Below are 24,917 nucleotides of genomic sequence, written 5' to 3'. Positions count from 1 at the left end.
GAGGTCTACGATCTCTGCCTCACATTCTTAGGACCGGCTACAGCTTACCTGCGAGTATCAAACATGTACGAATTGGAGGTGGATCTGATTGACAAGGTGAGAAGGACGTCGGATAACCATGTCTGACCATCCTTTAACCACGATTCGTTCTACCTAAAGTCCTTTCCTCTCTAAAGAAAATCCAAGCTTGTCTCCCCAATGACCCCCACTGGGGTCAGATCCTTCTTAATTACGCTGACCTTTGGCATGTAGTCCTCGACTTCTGACGGATCCTTTCGTGTTTCATATCCACCCCCTTCTGTTTACAAGTAACCCTCAACTTACGACCACAGCTAAGCTTGACATTTATGTAGTTAAGTGGAAAAAAAAATATTTCAGCGGATTTTGTCCCATTTTACGACTTTTTCGTGAATCCCCGCCATTGTTAGAATTAGTCACATGGTTGTTAAGCGAATCTAGCTTCCCCCCTCTTGAACTTGGATCGTCAGAAGGTCGCAAAAGGACCGTCATAAATACGAGCCTGTTGCCAAGCATCCGAATGTAAATCACGTGATTTGCGGGGATGCTGCCACGGTCATTAAGTGTGAAAAAATTCCTCGGTCGCTCTTTCCGGCGCCATCGTAACTTCGAACGGTCACTAAGTGGACCGGAGCGATTCCCACAACAACAACAACAAAAACATTGTAACATCGAACCCGTTCATTACGACCGTAAGGGAAGGGTCGTAACTTAAGGACTGTCTTAACAGTAAACAGCAAAGAATGAAACATTTTGTTGCTTCCCCCCAGGTTGAGATCGGCAAATCCGTGCTGGTCTCGGTGCGAGTTTTGGGGTCTCACCGTTCGGCTTTCCGCACCAAATATTTCGCCTACATGCACGTCCAGCTGAAAGCTGCCTCTCCGATTGTGAGCCTGACGTAAGTCTTCCTCTCTTGCAGAATCTTTCTGCCTGGTCTCCCTCATCTCCAGCTGGCCCCGGGGACAAGGGGGAAAAAATCCCTCCAGACCGGGGCATTGCTTGCGGCTGAGAAAGGGTTAATCAGGGGAATGGGTTGCCTCCAGAAATTGTGGGTGCTCCATCATTGGAGATTTTCAACTGCCCCTGCCACCCCACCCACCCGCTGCCAGTCCGCAGAGGAGAATTACAATGCTGATCTGGCCCTCGAAGAAATCCAGTTTGACACCCCTGGTATAAAGTCTCCTGCTTGAGCAGAGGAGGGTTGGACTAGAAGACCTCCAAGGTCCCTCCCAATTCTCTTTGTTATGTAAGTCTTTCGCCTCTGGTTCTCGCAGGCCAATGGAGGAACTCGGCGATTATTCCGAAGTCTACATGCTTCGAGCCGTGGCAGTTGGCCAGACGACGTTAGTGGCCACAGCTTGGGACAAAATGGGAGTCAAATTCATGTCCCCACCGCGGAAAGTGGAGGTAGCGACACGCAAGCCTAACCCTCAAAGTTAAGCCCTGTTAGAAACCGCTTGGAAGAGATTTTGTCAGCATCTACAAAATCAGTGACAGACTTTCAATTGATTGATTGATTTTTTCACAGTTTTGAACCAATCGTCTTCCCTGGAGATTGATCCATTAAAAGCTTAGTAAATTAAAAGATGTGCAAATTAGAAGAGTTGCAAATGAAGATCGTTATTTTATTTTATTTATTTTGTTTAATCTAATTTTTATAGTTTTTATAAACTTAAAAGATTTGCAGATTAAAGCAGGTGAAAATCATTATAAATTTAAAGACCTGCAGATTAAAACAAATGAAAATCTTTATAAAATTGAAAGGTTTGCCAGTTAATTTTTTTTTTATATCAATTTAAAGATTTTCGAATCAAAAAAGATTTGCAAGTGAAAACCTTTATACATTTAAAGACTTACAAATTATAAAAAGGTTTGCAGGTTCAAAATCTTCCTCAGTGAAGAGAATTGTAAAATTAAAAGATTTGTCAATTTTTTTTTTTAAATGGAGAATCACGGATTATTATAGCTTGTTCCTTGGTCCGTTGGGTAAAAGTCAGATGTTGCCACATGCTTATTTATTTATTTATTGTATTTATTTATTCTTTAAACTTCTAAACCGTCCTTCTCCCGAAGGACTCAGGGCGGTGTACAGCCATATTAAAACAAACATATACTCACAAAATTTAAAAACAATTTAAAATAAATATATAAATTTGGCCCTTAAGTTAAAAGCTGCAAACACCCAACATTTATCTTTTTATTTCTTTCCCTCTCCCAAGACTAACTTGATGCTGTTGTGTGTTTTGCCAGATCTTCCCTCCTTTCAGGCTGTTCCCCGAAAAAACGACCCTCATCCCCCACAACATGGTGCAGGTAAGTCCAGGATCCCAAGCAGACAATGCCGGTTTATGGGTCGCGGCCTCTCTTTGAAGGTGTGTTGTCACCCCCAGATGAAGTCAGCTCACCGGAGTGGAAAAATAGGGTTGAGTTTTGGGAGGTGTTTAAAGCAGACTCCCTGTGCAACGGTCTTCCTGACCCCCAATATGTTTTGCCTCCAACCGCAGGTGATGTCGGAAGGGGGACCCCAGCCTCAATCCCTGATCCACTTTTCGATTAGCAACCGAACCGTGGCCGAGGTGAACGGGCTGGGACAGATTACCGCCAAGGCAGTGGGCACTGCCTTTATCCTGGGCACCATTCGGGCCGTCAACGAAGACACGGGAAAAGTCATTGTCTTCTCCCAGGTACGTTTCCAGTAAATGCTTCCTGTCAGGTTTCGAGGTCGTCTCAAATAAATTGCATTTCAAACAAAGTCTTTGAAGAAAACTCCCATTTATTAAGCACAACATTCTGAATCCGACTCCATTGCAGCCAACACTGACTTCCAGACCCCAAACCCTCCCTTTCCGTTCCCCACTCCCCTGCACTCATTGGCCATCTTCCAAGTCACTCTACCCCTAATCTACTGCTCCAGCTCAAAGGAATTTCCCCCCTCCCATCCCATCTCCTAGGGGATATTATCTCCAGGGAAAATAAGTAGGTGAAAAGTCAAATGTCCCTTTCCAGATGCCTCCGCTTCTTCTTCTTATGTCAACACTAGAGTAAATGCAGCTTGAAGTGCTGACACTTCCTTCACCTGGGACCCCTTGATTTTATCCCTTCCGTGCCTCTCCCTTCCGGCCATTGGAATATTTGCATTCAGTTTTGGTCGCCACAATGTAAAAAAGATGTGGAGACTCTAGAAAGAGTGCAGAGAAGAGCAACAAAGAGGATTAGGGGACTGGAGGCTAAAACATTCGATGAACTGTTGCAGGACCCGGGTATGTCTAGTTTGATGAAAAGACGGACTTGGGGAGACATGATAGCAGTCTTCCAATATCTCAGGGGCTGCCCCCTGCGGTCGTAAATCGAGGACTAGCTATGGACGGAGGCTGGAGGAGGGACTGACCTCCGCCAGTCGTCTTTAGAGGAAGGGACTCAAAACCATCTTCCTCCCCCCCCCCAGGATCAGGTCGAGCTGGAAGTGGTTGAGCTGCGGATGATTCGAATCCACGCCCCGGCCACTCGACTCGTCACTGGCACCCAGGTGGGTCCAGCAAGTCTCAGGCCCCGTCTGTGAAAATCTGCGGGTCACTAATCTGCGGGTCTCCTCTTCTCCCCCCCCCCAACTTTGGATTGGTTGGACTAGAAGACCTCCAAGGTCCCTCTCGACTCGGTTATTCTGTTCTCTCTTCTCTCCAGATGCCTGTGTACGTTGTAGGGCTGACCAGCACCCTGACTCCCTTCTCCTTCGGGAACTCTCGTCCCCCCCTCACCTTCCACTGGGCAGTGAGCAAACGAGACATCCTGGATCTTCTTCCCAGACACTCGGAGGTGGGAAAGACCCCCTCCCCTCCTTTCAAACTCTCTGACCTTAGTTAACTCCCCCCCCGGGGGAATGCGAATCACTTAACCGCTGTTGTAAGATGGGGCAAAATCCCCGTCTCAAGAAACGTCACCCGTAGCAACAGAAATTGTGGTCGTAAATCGAGGACTACCCCCTGCAATCTACCGCCCACCTCCTCACCCTCGAGGGACTTTTCCCACCAGATTTCCTTGGCCCTTCCTCCGGAAAGCAATTTTGCCATGGTGGTCCAGACCAGAGCCGCAGGCAGGACCAGCATCAGGGTGGCGGTGCAGACTTCGGACGCCAAAGCCGGACAGTTCGAAGGAAACGTCACCGAACTCTTGGATGAGGTGCAGATCCTGGTAAGGAATCGTGAGAACGGCTGACCGGCATTTCTTCACTTGAGCTTGGTCTGCCTTCCTCAGCCTTGGCTGTTCCCGAAGGAACTATTCTGACCCAGCCCTTAGCAGAAGCAAGAAACAAGACTCCTGGTCACGAAAAAACCCACTTTATTTACCTCTTGTGAATTAATGGCACTCACCTATTGAAAAGTCCAGGCAAGAGTCCTTCAAGGAGTTAACTGCAGCAACAGACCTTATCAGTTCCTTGCGATAAGTGCAAGCTCCCAGCCAAAAGATTTCAAATTGAGTTCTGGCAAGGCAGTCTTTGTGGCACAAAACGCAATGAGCCAAAATCTTCAGAAATACGAACGGTTGTCTCCTACGACAGCCACTCCCCTTTCCTTCTATTTATTCCCCAGCCAGGGAGGGGCCATTCAGCGCCCACGTGTGCTTTGCTTCCCGAGTCGACTCCTTGTCCTCCGTCGCTCCCCTCTCCTAACTGCTCTGCGCATACGTGCATCTGGAATCGGCCCCAGCTGTTCTTCCTCCTCCTCACTCATCTCAGCCTCCTAATGCAGCTGCCTCTCCAGTGGCTGGGAAATGTCGGAGGGCCCAGGCTCCATCTCTGCGTCCCATGCAGAGCATCCATCAGAGCCTTCCCCAGATTCCAGAACTGGCCCATGTTCCTCCCCAACCTCTTCATTGCCCGAGTCTGCCGCCAGCTCCACTGGAAGCTGGCGGGCCACAACAGGATCCTACAGTTGGAAGAGACCTTGCAAGGTCATCTACTCCAACCTCTGCCCCCCACCCTAGGCTGCAGCTTGGTCTTCCTTCCTCAGCCTTGGCTGTTCCCCAAGGAATCCCAGGGCTGGAAGGGACCTTGGAAGTCACCTAGTCCAACCCTCTGCCCATGGCAGGAGTCCTGATACCATCCCGAGCAAACCTTTTCTTGAAAACCTGCAGCCTTGAATGTTGAAATTGGAGGCACGGTCCCCTCCAGAGTGGAAGTTCTTTTATCTCCCTCCCTCTCTCTCTCTCTCTCTCTCTCTCTCTCTCTCTCTCTCTCTCTCCCCCCTTACAGGTCTTCGACAAACTTCAGCTCTTCTCTCCGGAGTGTCCCTTGGAGCAGATCCTGATGTCCATGAATTCGCAGCTCAAGTTACTTACAAACAGGTACCAGGGACGGTTCTCAGACCGTTGGAGAGCCCCTGTGTCAGAGTGTTTACAGAGTGACTATTATTTTGATACCACCAAGGAGCAAAAAACAGGACACACAAGTTTTGTCTTTACAAACAGTGGTTTATATACAAGACTTCTATATACAGACATCCACGTGGTAGGCACATACCAGGCAAGCAATCAATCTTCACCTCTACACGGAGAACTACAATGCAGATGGAACACCACGAGGAGAGTGATACATGAGGAGAGAGAGAGAGAGAGAGACGCCCTCTCATGGCCTCCCTTATATAGACAGTTTCTTTTCTTTTTTTTTTTTTTTTAATTTGATTTATATGCCGCCCTTCTCCGAAGACTCAGGGCGGCTTACAATGTGCTCAGCAATAGCCTTCATCCTTTTGTACATTCTTAAAGTGGCAGTAACCCTGCTGACTCATCCTGGTCCACAGCCTTACAGCAGCCGGTCAGCTTTAAATCATCATTACCCTGACACCCTGCTTTATATTATTCCAGTCAAACGGTTGTCCAACCTCGTGTTGAAAAACTCCAGCGCTGGAGCCCCCACAACTTCCTCCCTTCCTTACCCAAACGGGAGCTGTGTACCCTAGTATAGAGTGAGCAGGGGGTTGGACTAGATGACCTCCAAAGTCCCTTCCAACTGTGTTACGGTTACTTCTCTCTCCCTTCCTCTTTTTAGGGACGGGGCCGCCTTTGTCAGCACCCAGATCCTGCAGTGCTTCCCGAATTCCTCGGTCATCGAAGAGGACGGGCACGGCCTCCTGAAGGCTGGAGCCGTCACGGGGACGGCGGTCCTGGAGGTGACCTCTCTGGAGCTCTTCGGTGTCAACCAGACGGTCATCACAGGAGTGCGGGTAAGGGGTGGAGGTTGGGTGCCTACGGAAGAGGCCTGCTTCATCCCACGGGGGAACCTCTCCAACCCCACTTGGAGTTGAGAATATACCCCATTTTCTACCCAGGTGGCCCCAGTCTCTTATCTGCAGTTCAGCAGCACCCCAAAACTCTACACGGCCACCCGGGCGCCTCTGCTGGCGTTTCCCTTGGGCATGGCTCTGACTCTCACCGTTCGGTTCTTCGACAGCGCCGGGGTCAGGTTTCACGCACAGAACAACCAGCTGCACCTGGCCTTGAACAGGTATGCGTCTGTCCCCCCGTCCCCACCGTGGGAGAGGTGGGTTCAAGGGGATGCTTTATGGACACCTCTGGAGAGCAGCTGGGGAGGGATGGCGAGTCGATTTGCGACGGTTGGTTTAGTGACTGAAGTTAAACGGCACCCAAAAAAAAATTGGCTTAGAACCGTTTTTCACACTTAACAACCGCTGCTCCATCCCCGTGGTCACATGAGCAAAATTCAGATGCTGGGTGACGGGCTCGTATTTATGACGGTCGCAGCATCCGGATCCTCTTTCTGACAATGGGGAAGGCAGATTCACTTAGCAACCATGTGACTGACTTAACGGCAGCGTTTCACTGCACCACTGGGGAAAGAAAGTTTGTAAGACGGGTCAAAATTCACTCAAGGTATGTCACGGAAATGTTGGGCTCCCTTGCGGGTCGTAAGCCGAGGATTACCTACCCGTGGTTCATGTCTCACCACCTGCTTCATTTTTAGGGATGACCTCTTGCTGATCCGGCCCAGCAACCAGAATTACACCTACACGGCTCAAGCCGTGAACCGAGGCGTGACCCTGGTGGGAGTTTGGGACGAGAGACACCCGGGCATGGCTGACTACATTTCTGTCCCCGTGGAACACGCCATCGGGCCCCATCTCTCCGCCCCCTTGGCCGTGGGAGACGTGGTCTGCTTCAGCACACCCCTGGTTAACCAGGAAGGTCAGTGAAACAGCCGTGGGGGTCTCTCCGGAGGGGGGGGGAGGTTCTGTCGCCTTTTGTGGGGGAGAGAAGTGGACGTCCGCGAGGATTCTTCTCACCCTCCAAGGACTCCCAGTTACACTACAGAGGCAGTCCTTGGAGTGGTGTGGTGGCTTAGAGGTGGAGCTCTGGCCTCACCATCAGGAGGCTGTGAGTTCAATCCTAGGTAGAGGCAGATATTTCTCTCTCTGGGCACGTTGAGAATATATCTGCTGAACAAAACTCCGCTCTGGCAACAGGAAGGGCATCCGGCTATTAAAACACTCTGCTAGCTCAGGAAGGAAGGCAGGAAAGTAAATAAATAGATGGATCGAAGGGAAAGAAGTAAGGAAGGAAGGAAGGAGAGTAGATAAATAGATGCATCAAAGGGAAAGAAGTAAGGAAGGAAGATGAGTAGATAAATAAATGGATCGAAAGGAAGGAAGGGAGGAGAAAAAGAAAGAAAGAAGGAAAGAAAGAAAGCCTTCTCTTCTCTTTTTTAGGAGAGCCTGGCACCTGGCAGATCAGCCCCAGCGACGTGCTTGAGATGGACGTAGTGAGTGGAGCGACGTTCGCGAAGCACCCGGGAAAAGCCACCGTCTTCCACGAAATCCCAGGAATAGTCAAAACGTACCGAGAGGTAGAAGTGTCGTCTGTGTGTTTGCGACGTGATTTTAACGCGATCTCATTTTGTTTCCGAGTTCGGAAACAGCTTCTGGAGAACAAGTTTATTATTATTATTATTATTATTATTTTAACATTTCTTCACAGCCTTCTCTCATCTGCCTTTCCCAGGTCGTCGTTCACAGCCCGTTGAGACTCAGCCTTCAGCTCGGGCCCAAAAACTTCCTCACCAACGCCGCCAACGCCTCCGAATTCCGGGTTTTCATCTCCACAAGCGGCCCGACCACTCTTCAGGGTAGAAGACAAAGCGAAATGTGATAGTGGAGGAGATGGAGTGGCCAGGGGTGACCCCCGAAAGGGGAAAAAAAAAAAAACCGAGCCCAGTCCGACTGTGTCCTCAGGGCAGGACGAGCCATCCTGTTTCTCTTTAAAGAGATTATAAAATATACTTAAAGGGGCTTTGATTCTCCTGGTTTTGCATAGCCATGTTAGAGGGGCACACAGAAATATTTCTTTGAAGAGCAAAGAATTCCCCTCCCCACTTTCATCCCCAACAAAGACACACTTCTGGAAAGACCCAAACCAAACATGAAAAAATTGGGGATTCCTCTTGTGTCTGCGTTTCTAATTTTATAAATTCTTTGGGCCGAAGGAAAATACTGTTAAGGAGAAGTTTCCTGACACAGCGGGAACAATGAAATCGGGGGAACGACTTGCCACCAGAAGTTGTGGCTGCTCCATCACTGGGGGGCGGGGGTTAAGAATAGACTGGGAAGCCACTTCTCTAAAATGGTATAGGCAGGGTCTCCTGCTTAAGCAGGGGGCTGGACTAGAAAACCTCCAAGGTCCCTTCTAACTCTATTCTGATTGATCGATTGCAATGATGATGAATTGGCAGAGAGAGGGAGAGAGATGATATAGATAGATAGATTGATTGATTCATGGATGATAGATTCATGGATGATGGATTCATGGATGGATTCATGGACGATAGATTGATTGATAGATTCATGGATGATGGATGGATGCATAGATTGATTCATGGATGAGAGATAGATTGATTGATTCATGGATGATGGATAGATTCATTGATGATTGATTCATGGATGATAGATTGATTCATGGATGATGGATGGATAGATAGATTGATTGATTCATGGATGATGGATTCATGGATGAGAGATTGAGAGATTCATGGATGATGGATAGATTCATCAATGATAGATTCATTGGTTGATTCATGGATGATGGATGGATACATAGATTGATTCATGGATGAGAGATTGATTATTTGATTCATGGATGATGGATAGATTGATTCATGGATGATGGATGGATAGATAGATTCATCGATGATAGATTGATTCATGGATATAGATAGATTGATTGATTCATGGATGATAGATGGATGGATGGATGGATGGATGGATGGATGGATGGATGGATGGATGGATGGATGGATTGATAGATAGTTTCATGGATGAGAGATAGATAGATAGATAGATAGATAGATAGATAGATAGATAGATAGATAGATAGATAGATAGATCCCAAATTGCACACTCTGAATATAAACTGTGTCTTGTTTTAGGTCCTTGTAGTTCTGAGCAAATTCGGGCCATTACGGACCTTTCTCCAGAATCCCAGCTGATTTGCCAACTGAATTTCAACCCCAGCATCCTGGATATTCCAGCCAGCAAAATATTTCACATCCGGCCAGCATTTTACCCAGATAAAGGTGGGCCGAAAGACAACCGGTGGCATCTTTGCTTCCCAGGTGGGGAGTTGGGAGTTTCCACACCTGGCCAACTTCAGCTCCAGTAACCAGGGACGGGGGGGGGGGGGGGGGGGGAGCTTTTGAAATCATAGGTGGGCCTCCATCTTTTTCAGAGAATAGTTAAATGCCTTGTAAAGCACGAGAACCATTTCTCCTATATTGTAGGGTAACTTCCTTTCTTTTCTCAAGTTTAAGAAAGTCTAATTGTCTTTTTGGAGCTTACGAAAGTTTTAAATTTTGGCCATCAGCTGCCCACTTCCTAATTCAGAGGCACACACCTGTGAAACTCCCATTCCCGAGTGGCTTTCTTTCCGAATTGCACCTGGAATCCAGGCGTTCCGAAGGCAGGTTTTAAAGTGTCTCTTTCTTTCTTTCTGGCTCCCCTCAAGGGCTCTACGCTTGCTTGGTAACGGTGAAAGCCCACCCTGAGGAGGATCTGCTGGCCCTCAGCACAGCCGAGGGCTTCGTGGACGTCTCCGCCGCTCTCCGCAGCGAGCAAACGCGGGAAACCCAGCGGGTCACGGTTCCCTTCTTACCCGCCTTCTTCCTCAACCAGAGCGAAATTGTCCTGAGCAGCTCGCAGATGACCAGTGAAATCTTGGTGTTGGGGGCCAGGAGAGTGACGGAAGCCATCGAGGTCAGTGGACAAGTGATTCCCCACAAAGACCTTTGGATGTCCCCTCTTGAGGATGGGGATGGGTCTCAGCGGAAGAGCCTCTGATGGTCCTTCGGGGGGGGGGGGGGGTTCCAGATGGATCTGCACCTCCAGGATCCAGATAGACCAGGAGCACATGAGACAGGTGTGAGTCTGTAGGTCCAAGGGTGTGACCAGGTAAGAGGGGAGGTCCCTACGCAAACTGAGACGCGGGAATCTTAGAATAGAATAGAATTCTTCATTGGCCAAGGGTGATGGGACAGACGAGGAATTTGTCTTTGGTGCATGTGCTCTCAGTGTACATAAAAGACAAGATACATTGGTCAAGAATCATAAGGTATCTCCAGATTTGCTGCCCTGGGGGATTCTGGGAGCCGAAGCCCGCTCTTCTTAAAAGTAGATAAGGTTGCGCTAAAATTTGTCACCTTCTGAGGTCCACGAAGGATAAGACCTGAAGGTTTAGAACAGGGGTCCTCAAACGTGGCAGCTTTTAAGACTTGTGGACTTCCAACTCTCAAGAATTCTCCCCTGGTTTAGAACTCAGCTCCTGGCGGGCACCCATTTTTGGTGGACTTCTCCTCTTTAAAGGCTGTTATTTTCTGGAACTTTCCCCCCCCCCCGCCACCCCCAATGTTTTTCTCCCGCCCTGCCAAGGCCCATCCCAGTTCTCCGGTGGTACAAGTGGATCCCCCCCTCCTCCTCCCGGACATGCCTGGACTTGTCCTCTTCCCCATCCGCGTGGTCAACCTCACCTCCCTCCACCGGAGGGCAGCACCCGTCTTCGTCAACGTCTCCTGCGGCCTCACCGGCCAGAGGGCGGCCGTCCTGGTGCGGCCGGAGCAGGAGCAACATCCCAGCTTTGGTGAGCTCGGAGGAGAACATGGTTAAAGGGGGGGGGGGGGTGCCTGGCTTGATTCTTGGGGCGGGGGGGGGGGGCTAGAATGCCACCCAACCGCCTTTGTCCACATGCCTAGATCTGTGCGCCGAGGCCAGCCTCGTCCGGCAGCTGGTGGGGTCCTACCAGGTCCTCCTCTTCACCATCTTCGCCGTCCTGGCGTCCACCATGGTCATCTTTCTCAGTAAGTCCCAGCACATTTGAGCCCTAATTAAAAACACAAAACTCTCAAGGTTCCCCCTAAGCCACTCGATTCAAAGTCTACCCCAGTTTTGCAGAATTGCAGAGCCGGAAGGGACCCCCGGAGGCCTTTTAGTCGAACCCGCTGCTCAAGCAGACTAAGGTTTCAGACAAACCACCTTTTCTTTAAAACCTGCAGTGTTGGCACTAACAGGCAATTCTCAAACCCAGAATTCACATTGCCCAAGTTTGTTAAAGTCAGTTTTGTTCTTTTGCGACCTTCCTTGGGCCACGGTTGTTCGGTGAAGCCCTGCAAGTTGTTCCGTTGGGTCACAGACGGGTCGTTAAGCGAGTCCTCGGCTTTGCTTGGCGGAAGGTCGCCAAAAAAAAGGAGATCACGTGACCCTGGGACATTGCAAGCCGTGATACGTACTTGGTCAGTTGCCAAGTGTTTGAATTTTGCTGCCGTGGCCCTGGGGATGTTGTAAGAGTCGGGTGAAAAACAGCTCTTAAGTGCTAAACAGTCACTAAACAAAACGGTTGTAAGTCGAGCCTGGAACCAACCAGCGTTCTCCTCCTCTTCTCCCCGCAGTTTACAATGCCTTCCTGAACAGAGTTCAGACAGTCCCAGTTGTCTACATCCCGTCAGCCTCAACCCAGGATGGTGAGTTTCCACAACCAGTCGTTTGGGGGGGAGGAAAGGGGGGTCAAGAATAATAATTTTTTAAGTGTTTTTAAGTGTTTTGTTTATTGTTTTTAATTAATGGGGCCAAATTTATATATATATATTTTAACTGTATTTTAATATTTGTACTTGATGTTTTTACTTGGCTGTTCACTGCCCTGAGTCCTCAGGGAGAAGGGCGGTATACAAATTTAAAATAAAATAAAAAAAATAAAATAAAATAATAATCCCAGTTCACCTTTTGGGAATTTTTGAAAGCCAGGCAAGGCAGCCGGGATCCTGAATCCTGAAAATTTTTGAGTTTTCAGCCTTTCTAAAACTTTTATGAATTTTTTAAACAGTGGAGGGGAGGGATGTAGAGTGCTTGCCAGTTCCCTTTATGCAGAAGAGGAGGAATAGGGGGTGGGTTTTTTTGGGGGGAAGGGGTCGTTTCTCAAGCCCTCTCACCCACCCACCCCCCGCCTTTTCTATCTAGGCTACCTCTATCCTCCGCCGAGTGCCCAGCACCACCCTTCCAGCCTAAGGAACAGGACTCAGGCCTGGCTGTGGAGCGTGCGAAGATGACTTCTAGAAGAACGTGGGCAAGAGTAAAAAAAAAAACAACTCGTGGACTTTTTGTTGTGTGTGTGACCCAGTGTCGTCCTTAAAGGGGAAGTCCACACCACTCGCCGGGCTTCCTCCGCGAAGCCACTCCGTGGTGTATGTAACATCTATCCCGCGAGCTGTTAAAACCTCCCCTTTTAAACCAGATTCCCAAAGGGCCAAATCGAATCCCGCAGAGAGCGCCGAATTCAGAACAACCCGTGGCAGGCGCAAACAACACTCGACCCACAAAAAATTTGTCTTTATATCCAAAGTTTATTGAATGAAATGGGTAAGGCTACAAGGACAGTGCCAGAGCCACGAGGGGAAGGGAAGAGGGGGATTGTCCTCCCTTATCCAATAGCCACCGTTGGCAGCAACTCAAAAGCCCTCAAAAATAACTCTATACTTCCATCGGTGCCCCAGAGAAACTCGGGGTCGCAACCGGCAACTGTTCCCGTAGTTCCCAAACCCATCCCGTGCCAAGTGTCCACTGTTTAATGTTGCTTTCGCCGGAAAGAACACCCTGAAAGAAAAAAATAAATGCAAAAAAGTGAGCTATTATTGATCAGGAAGCTGGCTGCATTTAACCAGGATTATCTTGGTTTGTTTTTTTGTGGGGGTGGAGGGCAGCCATTTTTTATCTATCCCATATGACCTCATCCATGAAAACAGCCTGCTGAGTCAGATTCACAGTGGGAAGAAACTTAAAAGCTTTCAAACATCTCTGCATTTAATGTTGTTAATATACACTGCCGTTTCTCCCCTCCTCCATCCCTAAATAGCAATATCACTTAAAATATATATAATATATATATAAAGTATATATATATTTTTATATGTAGGTCTTTGGTTTTTTTATATATATATATAAAATACTTTATATATCGCTTTACAGCCCTCTCTAAGCGGTTTACAGAGTCAGCCTCTTGCCCCCAACAATCTGGGTCCTCGTTTGACCCACCTCGGAAGGCAGGAAGGTTGAATCAAATTTGAGCCTGGTGGGATTTGAACTGCCAAACTGCAGGCAATCAGCAGAAGTAGCCTGCAGTACTGGGACTCTTAACCACTGAGATTGAAAGATCATTATCTTTTTAACGACCCCATAATCCCTTGCGGGGTGGAGCCCGGGCGACTGAATGGAGCTAGCAGTGTTTTCATGGCCGGATGCCCTTCCTGTCACCAGAGCGGAGTTTTGCTCAGCAGATATATATTCTCAGTGTGCCCAGCGAGAGAAATATCTGCCTCCATACCTAGGATTGAACTCACAGCCTCCTGATTGTGAGGCCAGAACTCTACACCTAAAGATTGAAAGACGACACTCTTAAAAAAAACTTAACAGGTCCCCACAACAAACCCATCTCGGAGGCTGGCTACAATTGTATGTGTGTGTGCGTGCGTGCGTTTCCTGTAATATCTGACACCGAAGGGGGATTCCCGCTTACCTTCTGTCAACCTCGCCTTTCCACCAGTGGGCTGGCACAGCACAGTCGAGCAGCCGACGCACAACACAACTGTCTGGGCGTGACTGAAAACCGTGGTGATTTTGTAGCAACCTGGAGCAGGGAAGGCAAAGCAAATATTTGGTTGTGTTAAAAAAACATGGGGTTTTTTTTGTTTTTTTTTTGCTGTCCTCTCTGGTTTTGCAAGGTTTCCCCCCTAGCAACACCCTCCTTACTACACACCATCTTTAAACACAAAATAGGTCTGAACTACTCCGGGGTCCTCCTGCAACGAGCAAGAGGCCACGTCAAGAACAATAGGAACAATTTAGGCTTGTCTACCTCTCCGGATAGCATGTGGGTCAATTCAGCCCTGCTAAACCTGGTCACCACGTGCAACCCCAGGAAGCAGGGAGACGGGGTCAGTCTGGATGTATCCCTCGTTGATGCAACGGCTGTTGCAAAGAACCTGATGCTGCTGCAGCCGTTTCTCCAGCAACAAGAACACGTTTTATGGTTTTGCTGCAGCTCATCAGCTCTTAAGGTGGTTTATTTATTGTGGATTTTGCTCCATTGCTGGAGACAAGATTGGAAAAGCATTTGTCCAGGATGGCATATAGGGGGGCCGGATTAGATGCCTGCCAAGCCTGTTATTCTGTCCTTTTTTTTTGAGCAGAGGGATGGACTGGGTGACCTCAGGGGGGGCCCCTTCCCACCCTGTTTATTCTAAGCGGAGGGCGGACTAGATAATCTCCGAGGCCTCTTCCAAACTCTCTAATTCTGTCTTCTGAGCAGGGTGCTTGGCTGGATGACCCCCCACCCCTTACAACTCTCATTATTCTGTCTTCTGAGCAGTGGGGACAGACTAGATGACCCTCAAGGTCCCTCCCAACTTTCCCATGTTGTCTCCTGAGCGGGGGGGGGGGGGGGGGGGGCTCGGCTGGATGATCTCCTTCCAACTCTTGTGTTATCCTGTCTTCTGAGCAGGGGGGGCTCGACTAGATGACGCCCAAGACCCCCCTTGGCAACTCTGCTCTTCTGACCTCCGAGAGGTTCCCTCCCCCTTCCAACTCTTTTAATTATTCCGTCTTCTGAGCCAGGGGGACAGACTAGATGACCCTCTAGGTCCCTCCAAACTCTCCTTATTGTCCTCTGGGCAAGGGGGGAGGGCAGGCTAGATGATCTCTGAGAGCCCCCCTTTCTGGTGCAGGGGTGGGCAAATGTGGCCCCTTTTAACCACCTGTGGACTTCAACTCCCAGAATTCCTGCGACAGCCAAGCTGTCGCAGGAATTCTGGGAGTTGAAGTCCACAGGTGGTTAAAAGGGGCCATATTTGACCACCCCTGTTCTGGCGGTGGGGGTTTTGTGCGCATGCGTGCAGAGAGCGTGGGGCCTGGCTGGATGACCTCGGGAGAACCCCCTCCCCGTTGTCTCACCCGGGCACTTGACGTCCATGAAGTAGGAGTTGGGGCTCTGCACCAGGCGCTTCTTCTTGTGCTTCCGCTTCTCCTCCTCGGGGGAGGGGTGCAGGAGGTCCTTCGCGAGCTACGGGGGGGGAGAGAGACCAAAAAAAAAAAAAAGTGAGAGGGATGAAACACCGCCACTTTCCCCGCCGCCATCTTGATCCTGGACGGCGTGGCCAACCCAGCGTGGCCCCCTCGTGGAAGGCCCGGAAAAGCCCTCGAGGAGCCCCCGAAGGAACCACCCCCGGTCGAAGGGAAGAAGGAGACGAGCCCGGTCGGGGAAGGCCGCGGCCGGAGAGAGACGCACCGGCATGTTCGCGTGGAGGCAGCTGCGGACGAAAAGGAGGCCGGCCGGAAGGAGAGAACGCTATATCCGCTATGGGGTTTCCCGCACGGGCGGAAGTCCGAGGAGCGGGTAGGGGGGGAGGGGGGCGGGGTCAAGAGGGAGCCATCTTGGGGAGGTCGAAGAAGAAGGGGGCGGGGGGGTGGGCAGAGGGAGGGCGCCATCTTGGGAAGGGCATCCTCTCCCCCCCCACACTTTGGGCGCCATTTTGAGACGAAGGATAAAGGCTCCCCCCCCTTCTTGTCCTCCTCACAGCCCTGCAGGGTAGGCTGGGCTGAGGAAGAGATTTATTTATTTTGCTCCTTCCCCCAACACACACACACCCCCACACACACACACATTAATATTATATTATATATACGGACACACAATGTCCCATTGTCTTACTAACCTCTTCCCTTTCTCTATAGGCTTACCAAGGCGCTAGTCCTCATGGAAGAGGTTTATTCTTCTAGTGCTCCCCCAACACAGAGACACATATACACACACAGAACGTACACAACACACAGATACACAATGTCCTATTGTCTTATTCAGCTCTTCCCTTGCTCTAAAGGCTTACTAAGGCTCTAGTCCTCATGGAAGAGGTTTATTCTTCTAGTGCTCCCCCAACACACACAAACACACCCACACACAAACACACAGAATGTACACAACACATACACACAATGTCCTACTGTTTTACTCAGCTCTTCCCTTTATAGGCTTACCAAGGCTCTAGTCCTCATGGAAGAGGTTTATTCTTCTAGGGCTCCCCCAACACACAGACACATATACACACACACAACGTACACAACACGAACACACACACACACACAACATCCCATTGTCTTACTCAGCTCTTCCTTTGTTCTAAAGGCTTACCAAGGCTCTAGTCCTCATGGAAGAGGTTTATTCTTCTAGGGCTCCCCCAACACACAGACACATATACACACACAGAACGTACACAACACGCACATATACAACGTCCCATTGTCTCACTCAGCTCTTCCTTTGTTCTAAAGGCTTACTAAGGCTCTAGTCCTCATGGAAGAGGTTTATTTTTCTTGTGTTCCCCCAACACACACACACACTTGTCAAGAAATGCATGACTTATTTTTAACCACCGGTGTTTGTTGAACATTATGTACAAAATGCCAAATATTTGCATATTTTCCATGGACATTTTTTATTATTATTATTATTAATTTATCCAGACTATAAAATAGAGAAGAGAATGAAAACGATGGGAAACTGGGGGGAAGAAAAATGGAAAAAGAGAAGAGTGTAGGGGAAAAGGAAGGGGAAAAAAGAAAACAAAAAAAAAAAGCATTGACTTCTAACTCTTTTCAGCCCAGTGGAAAATAATAAAAGCTGTAATAAATTACAGCTTAAAAAAAAGATAATAACTTTTGCACGATAATGCACGCCAGCGATTTCTAGAACAACAAATCTAATCTAATCAGCAAAATCCCAACATCCAGAAGTTTCATTTCATTCCTTATCTCAAGCACAACATCCAGAAGCGGCGGCCAAGCGGAACCAACATTAGAAGCGCTCCAAATAAAATTTAAATAAAACAATCAGTCAATAAATAATATTTCAACCATCCCAGTTCCATCCTTTAAAAAAAAACAAAAAAAAACCTGCAATTTTGTATTTTTTTGGTTGCAAAACAAGGGAAGGTGGCAAGGATGAAAAAAACAAAAACAAACGGATGCTTTTGCGCAAGTCTGATTTTTCCCTCTTTCTCCCTCCCTCCGCCAGAAGAAGGCACTCTGCCCATGCTCAGGGGCGCTCTTTTGCTCCCGCCCTGGAGCTCTCCACACTCCTCTGCTAAAGGAAGACAACCCATGGAACAGAAGTTGCCTTCGGACGTTGTCGGAGCTTCATCCCTGGAAGCTTTCAAGAAAAAACTGGACTGCCTAGAAATGGGGTGGGGTCTCCTGTTTGGGTTGGACTAGATGACCTGCAAGGTCCCTTCCGACTCTGTTTATCTGTATCTCTCTGGAATGAATGAATTCCCCAGCAGCGGGACGATGATGCTTTCTTCCTCCTCCTCCTCCCCATCTGAGTCAGGGGTCAGCCCCTCCTGCCTTGGAGGGAGGGTGGGGGAGGACTTCTTCCCTGCCCATTTTGGGGAGGGGTCTGGGCGTCCTTCTTAGAGGAGGAGGAAGAGGAGGGGAGAGGGCAACTACTGCCCCTCCTTCACCCAAAGTTTCTTCCCGGCTGGATTCTCAGCTTTCTTTCTTTCTTTCTTTCTTTCTTTTTTTCTTTCTTTCTTTCCAGGGTGGGCTGGGAGCCCCACAGATCCCCTCCCCTCATCCCAGGGAGGAGAGGGGCCAAGCCCCCCTCCCCAAAATGGCCAAATCTTACGACCACCTTTTCAAACTCCTCCTGATCGGGGACAGCGGGGTAGGTAAGACGTGTCTCATCATCCGCTTCTCTGAGGACAACTTCAGCGGCACCTACATCAGCACCATCGGTGAGGAGGGGGGCTTCCTGCAGAGTCCCCCCAACCCCTTCCCCCCTCCCCTCCCCTCCCCATAGCCCCCTAACCCAAATAGAGCAGGATGGCAGGGAGCAGCACCCCCTATCCTGGCATTGAGGTTGGGTTCTTCTATTCCACTCAGTTGCATCTCGGGGGTCTTTGCACCCCGAGATCGGACCCCCCCTGTACGTCTGCCATCCCGTGCTTTGGGCTGTGGATGATGGGAATCGGGAAAAAGAGGAGGAGTTGGGGGGGTGATCTCCCATCCAAGATTTGCAACACTCTTTGTAAGGATTGGGGTGATGAGAAGTTGCTGGTTTTTTTGGGGGGGGATTTTGGGGTGCAGCTCCTCCATTCTCGGGGTTCCCGTTGGGGTCAGGAGAGGCTGGGGGGGTGCAAAATGCAACAGAGCCCCCTCTCCAACGAGGTGCAATTAAGAACAGGCGGGGGGAATAGTCAAAAGGAATTTCTCATTTGATTCCAATGGGCACCCCTCCTTTTTGGGGGAGGTAGCGGGAAAAAAAAAAGAAATCCAAACTCCATAAGGACTAGAAACTTGGCTGGGTTTGGTGAAGCTTTGATGAGGGAGCTCTGGGAACCCCCCCCAAGGTTTGAGTTCAATCAATAGGCTGGGCAATGAGTCCCCACTGACACCCCCCCTTCACCGAAAGGATTGGAGACCCCAAATTTAACATGGGGGGGGATAAGGAATTAGAAGATCGCTGGCGAAGTAAACCTGGTGGAAACTGTGAGTAAGGATAAATTCCGGTTTTCTTTCCACCCCGCAGGCATCGATTTCAAAATCCGGACGGTGGAAGTGGAGGGTAAAAGGATTAAATTGCAGGTTTGGTGAGTGTACGGATTTTTTGTCTGTGTGTGTGTGTGGGGGGGGGATTATGGAGAAGGAAAGTGGATTATGGAGTAGGGAGTCAAAAAAGGGGGGGGGTTTACACCTCAGGGAGAAGGGAAGAAGGACTCTTTGTGACAGTTGGAAAATCCCTAAAAATGTTTATAAAAGAGAAGGAAGAAGGAAAAAAAAATATTATTTTGGAGAAGATCTGCAGCTGGATGAAAACGGGGGAGTTGGTTTTAATTGCAGGATTCTCCGAGCAGAAGGGGTTGGGGGAGGCAGATGGGTTAGGGAGTTGGCTGTGCATGATGGGGGTTCGAGTCCAACGCATCGGCAAAGCTCCGACGGGGGAAGAGGCTGCCGTCAGGAGCGCGATTCTGCAATTTGCCGAATTCGTACTCCACTCGTCCTTGACTCACGACGGGAATCGGGAGCAGAACTTCCGCCGGTGAGCAAGGCGGCCGTTAAGCGAGTCGCGCCCGATTTGATGACGGCGTTTAAGCCTCTCGCTGCCGTTCTTAAGGGAGCCCTCGGGCCGTTGAATCGAATTGGGCTCCTCCCCATTGATTTTGCTCGTTCGGGTTGTGCCGCGAAGGGCGATCACCCCAATTTTGACCGCGGGGATGCTGTGACCGTCATAAGTGCGAGGATCCGTGGGAAGTCATTTTTAATTTTTTTTTTTTTTTGCAGGGACACGGCCGGCCAGGAAAGGTTCAAGACCATTACAACGGCGTACTACAGAGGAGCCATGGTAAGGGGGCTGCCGCTCCTTGGGGGCTCCCCCACTTGGAAGGGTGAGGGGTACCACCCCAAACGAGCCGCTCCCGAGACATTTGGGGGCCCCAAGAAAGAAGGAAAACCCCCCCAGGATTAGATGTCTTTCCCTAGAATTAAAATCAAACAATTTAGACGGTATAGGGGGTTAGACTAGAAGACCTCCAAGGTCCCTCCCAACTCTGTTATTCTGCTATCTTTCCTTCCTTCCTTCCTTCCTTCCTTCCTTCCTTCCTTCCTTCCTTCCTTCCTTCTTTCCTTCTTTCCTTCCTTCCTTCCTTCTTTCCTTCCTACCTACCTTCCTTCCTACCTTCCTTCCTTCCTTCCTTCCTACCTATCTCCCTTCCTTCCTTCTTTCCTTCCTTCCTTCCTACCTATCTTCCTTCCTTCCTTCCTTCTTTCCTTCCTACCTTCCTTCCTACCTACCTTCCTTCCTTCTTTCCTTCCTTCCTTACCTACCTACCTTCCTTCCTTCCTTCCTTCCTTCCTTCTTTCCTTCCTACCTACCTTCCTTCCTTCTTTCCTTCCTTCCTTTTTTCCTTCCTACCTTCCTTCCTTCCTACCTATCTTCCTTCCTTCCTTCCTTCCTTCTTTCCTTTCTTCCTTCCTTCTTTTTTTCCTTCCTTTCTTCCTCTCATTCTGATCTCCTTCCTTTCTTCCTTTCTTCCTTCCTTCCCTCCTTTGAGCAGGGGGTCGGACTAGAAGACCTCCAAAGTCCCCTCCAACTCTGTTATTTTATTCTAAATTGGACTCCCTGCATTGCCACGTTTTCCCAGACGCGTTCTGGGTTTTTGTTTTCTTTTCCAAATATAGGATTTGCTCTCATTCAAAGGATTAAAATAATATATTTTTTTCCCCCTACCGCTCTATCGTCCAAAATACCCTTGGAGAAATAGGGATAGGATCTAAGAGGATCGACGGAAGAAGGAAGAAGGGAGGAGGAAAAAAAGAAGCAGTCAAGATATTAGTGTGACGTTTTTTCAGTTCGGTCCCATGGGGGTGGGGAGAGCAGGATGGGGGGGGAGGCCCAAAGAACGGGGGAGGTGGTCCCTCTGCAAGAGTGGCCCCCTCCCCACGGATCCCCCCCCCAATTCTTCCGTAGGGAATTATTCTCGTCTACGACATCACGGATGAGAAATCCTTCGAGAACATTCAAAATTGGATGAAGAGCATCAAAGAGGTGGGTACGAAATGGGGCTGGGGGGGGGGCTCAGAAGGTTTGGGGGAGACTGTTTGCAGCCAATGGACAACCCCCCCCACACCCCCACTTTCAGCCCCATAGAATTGCAACCCCCCCCCTCCTCCCTCTCATCCTGTTTTTCCATCCATCCATCCTTGATTCAGATCCGGGATGACAAAAAAGGGCAAACGATGGCCAACACTGCCCTCTGGTGGCAGAAATGTAGAACAGGCTCTGAACGGAGGGGAATCTAGACGGCCGTTCCCAAAGACAGGGAGGTCTGCCCTCTAGTGACTCTATGTGGACATTGGTGGTTTTTTTTTTCAAGGTTTACAATTTTTGTGGTTGGTTATTAAGCCATTTAATTAAAAAAAAAATGATTTTGAGTGTTCTGTTCTTGGTTGTTTGGCTTCATTTGGGGCGAGTCTTTTAACTTCACACTTTTAGTCCCATATGCAAGATGGCCGGCTGTGGGAATCGAATAAATGAGTAAATATTTAACCAAAGAAGGATGAATGTTTGATTTAGGGGTGGTGGTGAAAATATCACTTCCCCAAAAGAGAGAGGGATGTCTGTTTCTTGGATCCAGGGTAAATTCCTCCCTCCCTCTTTTCTTTCCTTCCTTCTTTCTCTCTTTCCTTCCATCCATCCATCATTCCCTCCCTCTCTCCCTCTTTTCTTTCCTTCCTCCCTTCTTTTCTTTCCTTCTTTCCTTCCTTCCATCCATCATTCCCTCCCTCTTCCTTTTGTCTTTCCTTCCTTCTCCCTTCCTTCCTTCCTTCCATCCATCCATCATTCCCTCCCTCTCTCCCTTTTCTTTCCTTCCTTCCTTCTTTCCTTCCTTCCATCCATCCATCATTCCCTCCCTCCCTCCCTTTTCTTTTCCTTCCTTCCTTCCTTCTTTCTCTTTTCCTTTCTTTTTTCCTTCCTTCCATCCATCATCCCCTCCCTCCCTCTTTTCTTTCCTCCCTTCTCTCTCTTTCCTTTCCTTCCTTCCATTGATCTATCATTCCCTCTCTCTCTCCCTCTTTTCTTTCCTTCCTTCCTTCTTTCCTTCCTTCCATCCTTCCATCCATCCATCATTCCCTCCCTCCCTCCCTTTTCTTTCTTTCCTTCCTTCCTTCTCTTTTCCTTTTTTCCTTCCTTCCATCCATCATCCCCCTCCCTCCCTCTTTTCTTTCCTTCCTTCTTTCTTTTCCTTCCTTCTTTCTGTCTCTCCTTCCCTCCCTCTCTTCTTTCCTTCCTTCCATCCATCATTCCCTCCCGCCCGCCTGCCATCTTCTTCCTTCTTTCTCTCTTCTCCTTCCTTCCTTCCTTCCCTTTTCCCAGAATGCCTCAGCCGGTGTGGAGCGCCTCCTGCTGGGGAACAAGTGCGACATGGAGATGAAGCGAAAAGTTTCCCGGGACCAAGCTGAGAAGGTATCGGGTGCAGGAATCGTGTTGGGTGTGTGTGTGTCTGTGTGCATGTGCAGAGTGCAACGGGATGACTTTTACGATGGCCGTTGGCTTTGACTCTCCAACTTCATGACTTCCTTCTCGGCAGCTGTGCAGGGAGCACGGGATCAAGTTCTTTGAGACCAGCGCCAAGTCCAGCTTGAACGTGGAGGAGGTGAGGAGTCTGCTTGGCCCACCTCCGCCCCCCCCCCAAAAAAAAACCACACAGAGACACACAAGCACCCCCTTTGGGCTTCCAGCCCCCCTTGGCCGTTGTCTCTTGGCTGCAAGAGAGGAGGCGACCTTGGCTGGATGGGTTGGGGACCGTGGGGTGGCCTTCCTGGTTACTGGCTTTTGGGGAAGGCTGAGGGTCAGCCCGAGCAGTTCTCCAAGGAGCAAATGGCCCAAAACAAAATTATGGGAGTGTTTCTCTCCCTCTCTCTCTCTCTCTCTCTCTCTCTCTCTCTCTCTCAGGCATTCAATACGTTGGCACGTGACATTCTGCTCAAATCGGTCAAGAAATCGGTAAGTGCCACGTGGGGAGGAACGAGGTGGTGGGGGAGGAAACAGCTGGTAAAATGTGACCAAATCCCTCCTCCTCCTCCTCCTTCCACTCCTCTTTCTTTCTGTTTTTCTGTTTTTCTTTCTTTTTGTTTTTCTTTCTTTCTTCTTCTCCTCTTCCTCTTCCTCCTCCTTTTCCCTCTTCTCCTTCCTCCTTCCTCTATTCTTTCTTCTCCCCCATAACCTTCACCATTTTCTTCTTCCTCCTCTTCTTTTTTCTCCTCCCCTTCCCACTCTTTCTCTTCCTCCATAATCATTGTCTCTCCTCCTTCCTCTTTATTTATCTATTTATTGGTTCGATTTATATGCCGCCCTTCCTCCGGAGACTCAGGGCGGCTTACAATGCGTTAAGCAATAGCCTTCATACTTTCATATATACCTGCTTAGTAGGACTTTCGCCCCCCCCCCGAAGCGGTGTTCTTTTTTTTATACAAAGTCAGCTTATTGCCCCCCACAAACCGGGTCCTCATTTTGCCTACCTCGGAAGGATGGAAGGCTGAGTCAACCTTGAACCTTTATCTCCTTTTTCTCTTCTTCTTCTCCTCCTCCTCTTCCCTCTCTTCTCCTTCTTTCTTGTTCCTCCTCCTCCATTCTTTCTCGTCCATAACTTTCATCATTTTCTTCTTCCTCTTCCTTTTTTCCCCTCCTCTTCCCATTCTTTCTCTTCCTCCATAATCATCATCTGTCCTCCTCCTTCCTCTATATCTCTTCCTTCTTTCCTTCCTTCCTTCCTTCCTTCCTTCCTTCCTTCCTTCCTTCCTTCCTTCCTTCCTTTCCTCCCTCCCTCCCTCCCTTCCCTCCTCCTCCTTCCTTTCCTCTCTCTTCTCCTCCTCTCTTCTCCTCCTCCTCCATCCATGGTCAAGCAGCTCCTGACGCTCCATCTCCTCTTTCCAGGCTCAGCTCCCCAAGAGGCCTCTGGAACTCAAAGCCACGCCAAAACCCAGCTCAAAGTGCTCCTTGCTGTAACCTCCAGCCCAGCCACTTCGGAAAAGCCCCGTAGCTCCTCTCTTAGGCTGGCTGTTCGGCTTGGTTGGGGCTGTTTCTCCCCCCTCGAGACTCCGAGTTGTTTCGGGCTGGACCCCGGAAGGACTTGGAGACAGTTTCCCCAACTTCTTCTTCTTTGTCTTTTGCCATTTGGGGACTCTGCCTTTTAATTTTTGCACTTGCAGAAAGGGAAGGAGAGTTTGGGGAGGGAAGGGGTCCTAGAGCTGAGGGAGAGGTTGAAAAATCGGGGAGGGGGTGTTAATAACTGGGGATGCCGCCCCCCCACCCCGCAAATCTCTGCCTTCGCCAGATATTTTGGGACGACGTTTGTCAAAGTTTGCAACTTTGCAAACTTTGCAAACTTCAACTCCCAGCTATGCTAGCTGGGGAATTCTGGGAACCGAAGTCCCACCCGCCTTCAAAAGTTATTAAAATAGAAAAACGCCAAGACCTGAAGCTCCGCAGTGCCTTTAACCGACATAGGAAAGAATCAGATTAGGAATCTCTCAGCAGGAGGAGAAAAAAAAAATCTTTTTTTTTTAAAAAAAATAAGTATATAAATATATTATTTCTGCCTGCTGGGAACTCTCTGCACTTTGGATGGGTGGAAATCCGGAATCCGGCACCCAGGAGGAACCAGTCACACGTTGGGGGACCAATTGCCTTTTGTAAATCTGTGAAGACGATTAAAATATTTGCAGTTTTTCCGAACATCCGGTGTGTTGAAAAGTCATTTTCTGGATTCCGGGAAGGGAGGGGGGGCAAAAGGGAGGGAGAAACAGCCA

General features: G+C 49.2%; 3 protein-coding genes across 3 annotated transcripts; 2 read left to right on the top strand and 1 right to left on the bottom strand.

Annotated features, from left to right (window-relative positions):
- The first annotated feature begins 48 nt into the window (after nt 1–48).
- Nucleotides 49–12,806, top strand: LOC139321703 (nuclear pore membrane glycoprotein 210-like). The gene is made up of 20 exons (XM_070950526.1): nt 49–96; nt 789–916; nt 1,293–1,425; nt 2,269–2,331; nt 2,523–2,702; nt 3,464–3,544; nt 3,700–3,831; nt 4,048–4,206; nt 5,267–5,358; nt 6,062–6,236; nt 6,342–6,517; nt 6,995–7,215; nt 7,737–7,873; nt 8,029–8,152; nt 9,449–9,595; nt 10,024–10,271; nt 10,944–11,151; nt 11,264–11,368; nt 11,957–12,028; nt 12,525–12,806. Exons 1-20 carry the CDS (start codon nt 64–66, stop codon nt 12,611–12,613), a joined length of 2,703 nt encoding a protein of 900 aa, XP_070806627.1. The 5' UTR covers nt 49–63; the 3' UTR covers nt 12,614–12,806.
- An 81-nt stretch (nt 12,807–12,887) lies between these two features.
- RPS27 (ribosomal protein S27) lies at nt 12,888–15,926 on the bottom strand. The gene is made up of 4 exons (XM_070950527.1): nt 15,844–15,926; nt 15,510–15,618; nt 14,077–14,187; nt 12,888–13,157 (listed from the first exon to the last, which is right to left on the bottom strand). Exons 1-4 carry the CDS (start codon nt 15,847–15,849, stop codon nt 13,129–13,131), a joined length of 255 nt encoding a protein of 84 aa, XP_070806628.1. The 5' UTR covers nt 15,850–15,926; the 3' UTR covers nt 12,888–13,128.
- A 2,155-nt stretch (nt 15,927–18,081) lies between these two features.
- On the top strand, nt 18,082–24,810 carry RAB13 (RAB13, member RAS oncogene family). Its single transcript, XM_070950383.1, has 8 exons — nt 18,082–18,343; nt 19,138–19,198; nt 19,890–19,950; nt 21,076–21,153; nt 22,483–22,572; nt 22,697–22,762; nt 23,062–23,112; nt 24,043–24,810. Exons 1-8 carry the CDS (start codon nt 18,220–18,222, stop codon nt 24,112–24,114), a joined length of 603 nt encoding a protein of 200 aa, XP_070806484.1. The 5' UTR covers nt 18,082–18,219; the 3' UTR covers nt 24,115–24,810.
- Nucleotides 24,811–24,917: the final 107 nt, after the last annotated feature.

The sequence above is a fragment of the Pituophis catenifer genome, unplaced genomic scaffold (assembly GCF_029215685.1).
Source record: "Pituophis catenifer annectens isolate HBS135680 unplaced genomic scaffold, rPitCat1.0.hap2 SCAF_10, whole genome shotgun sequence".
Classification (NCBI taxonomy): Eukaryota; Metazoa; Chordata; class Lepidosauria; order Squamata; family Colubridae; genus Pituophis; species Pituophis catenifer.
The sequence above is the reverse complement of the archived record's forward strand: the minus strand, read 5'-3'. Positions and strand labels throughout refer to the sequence as shown.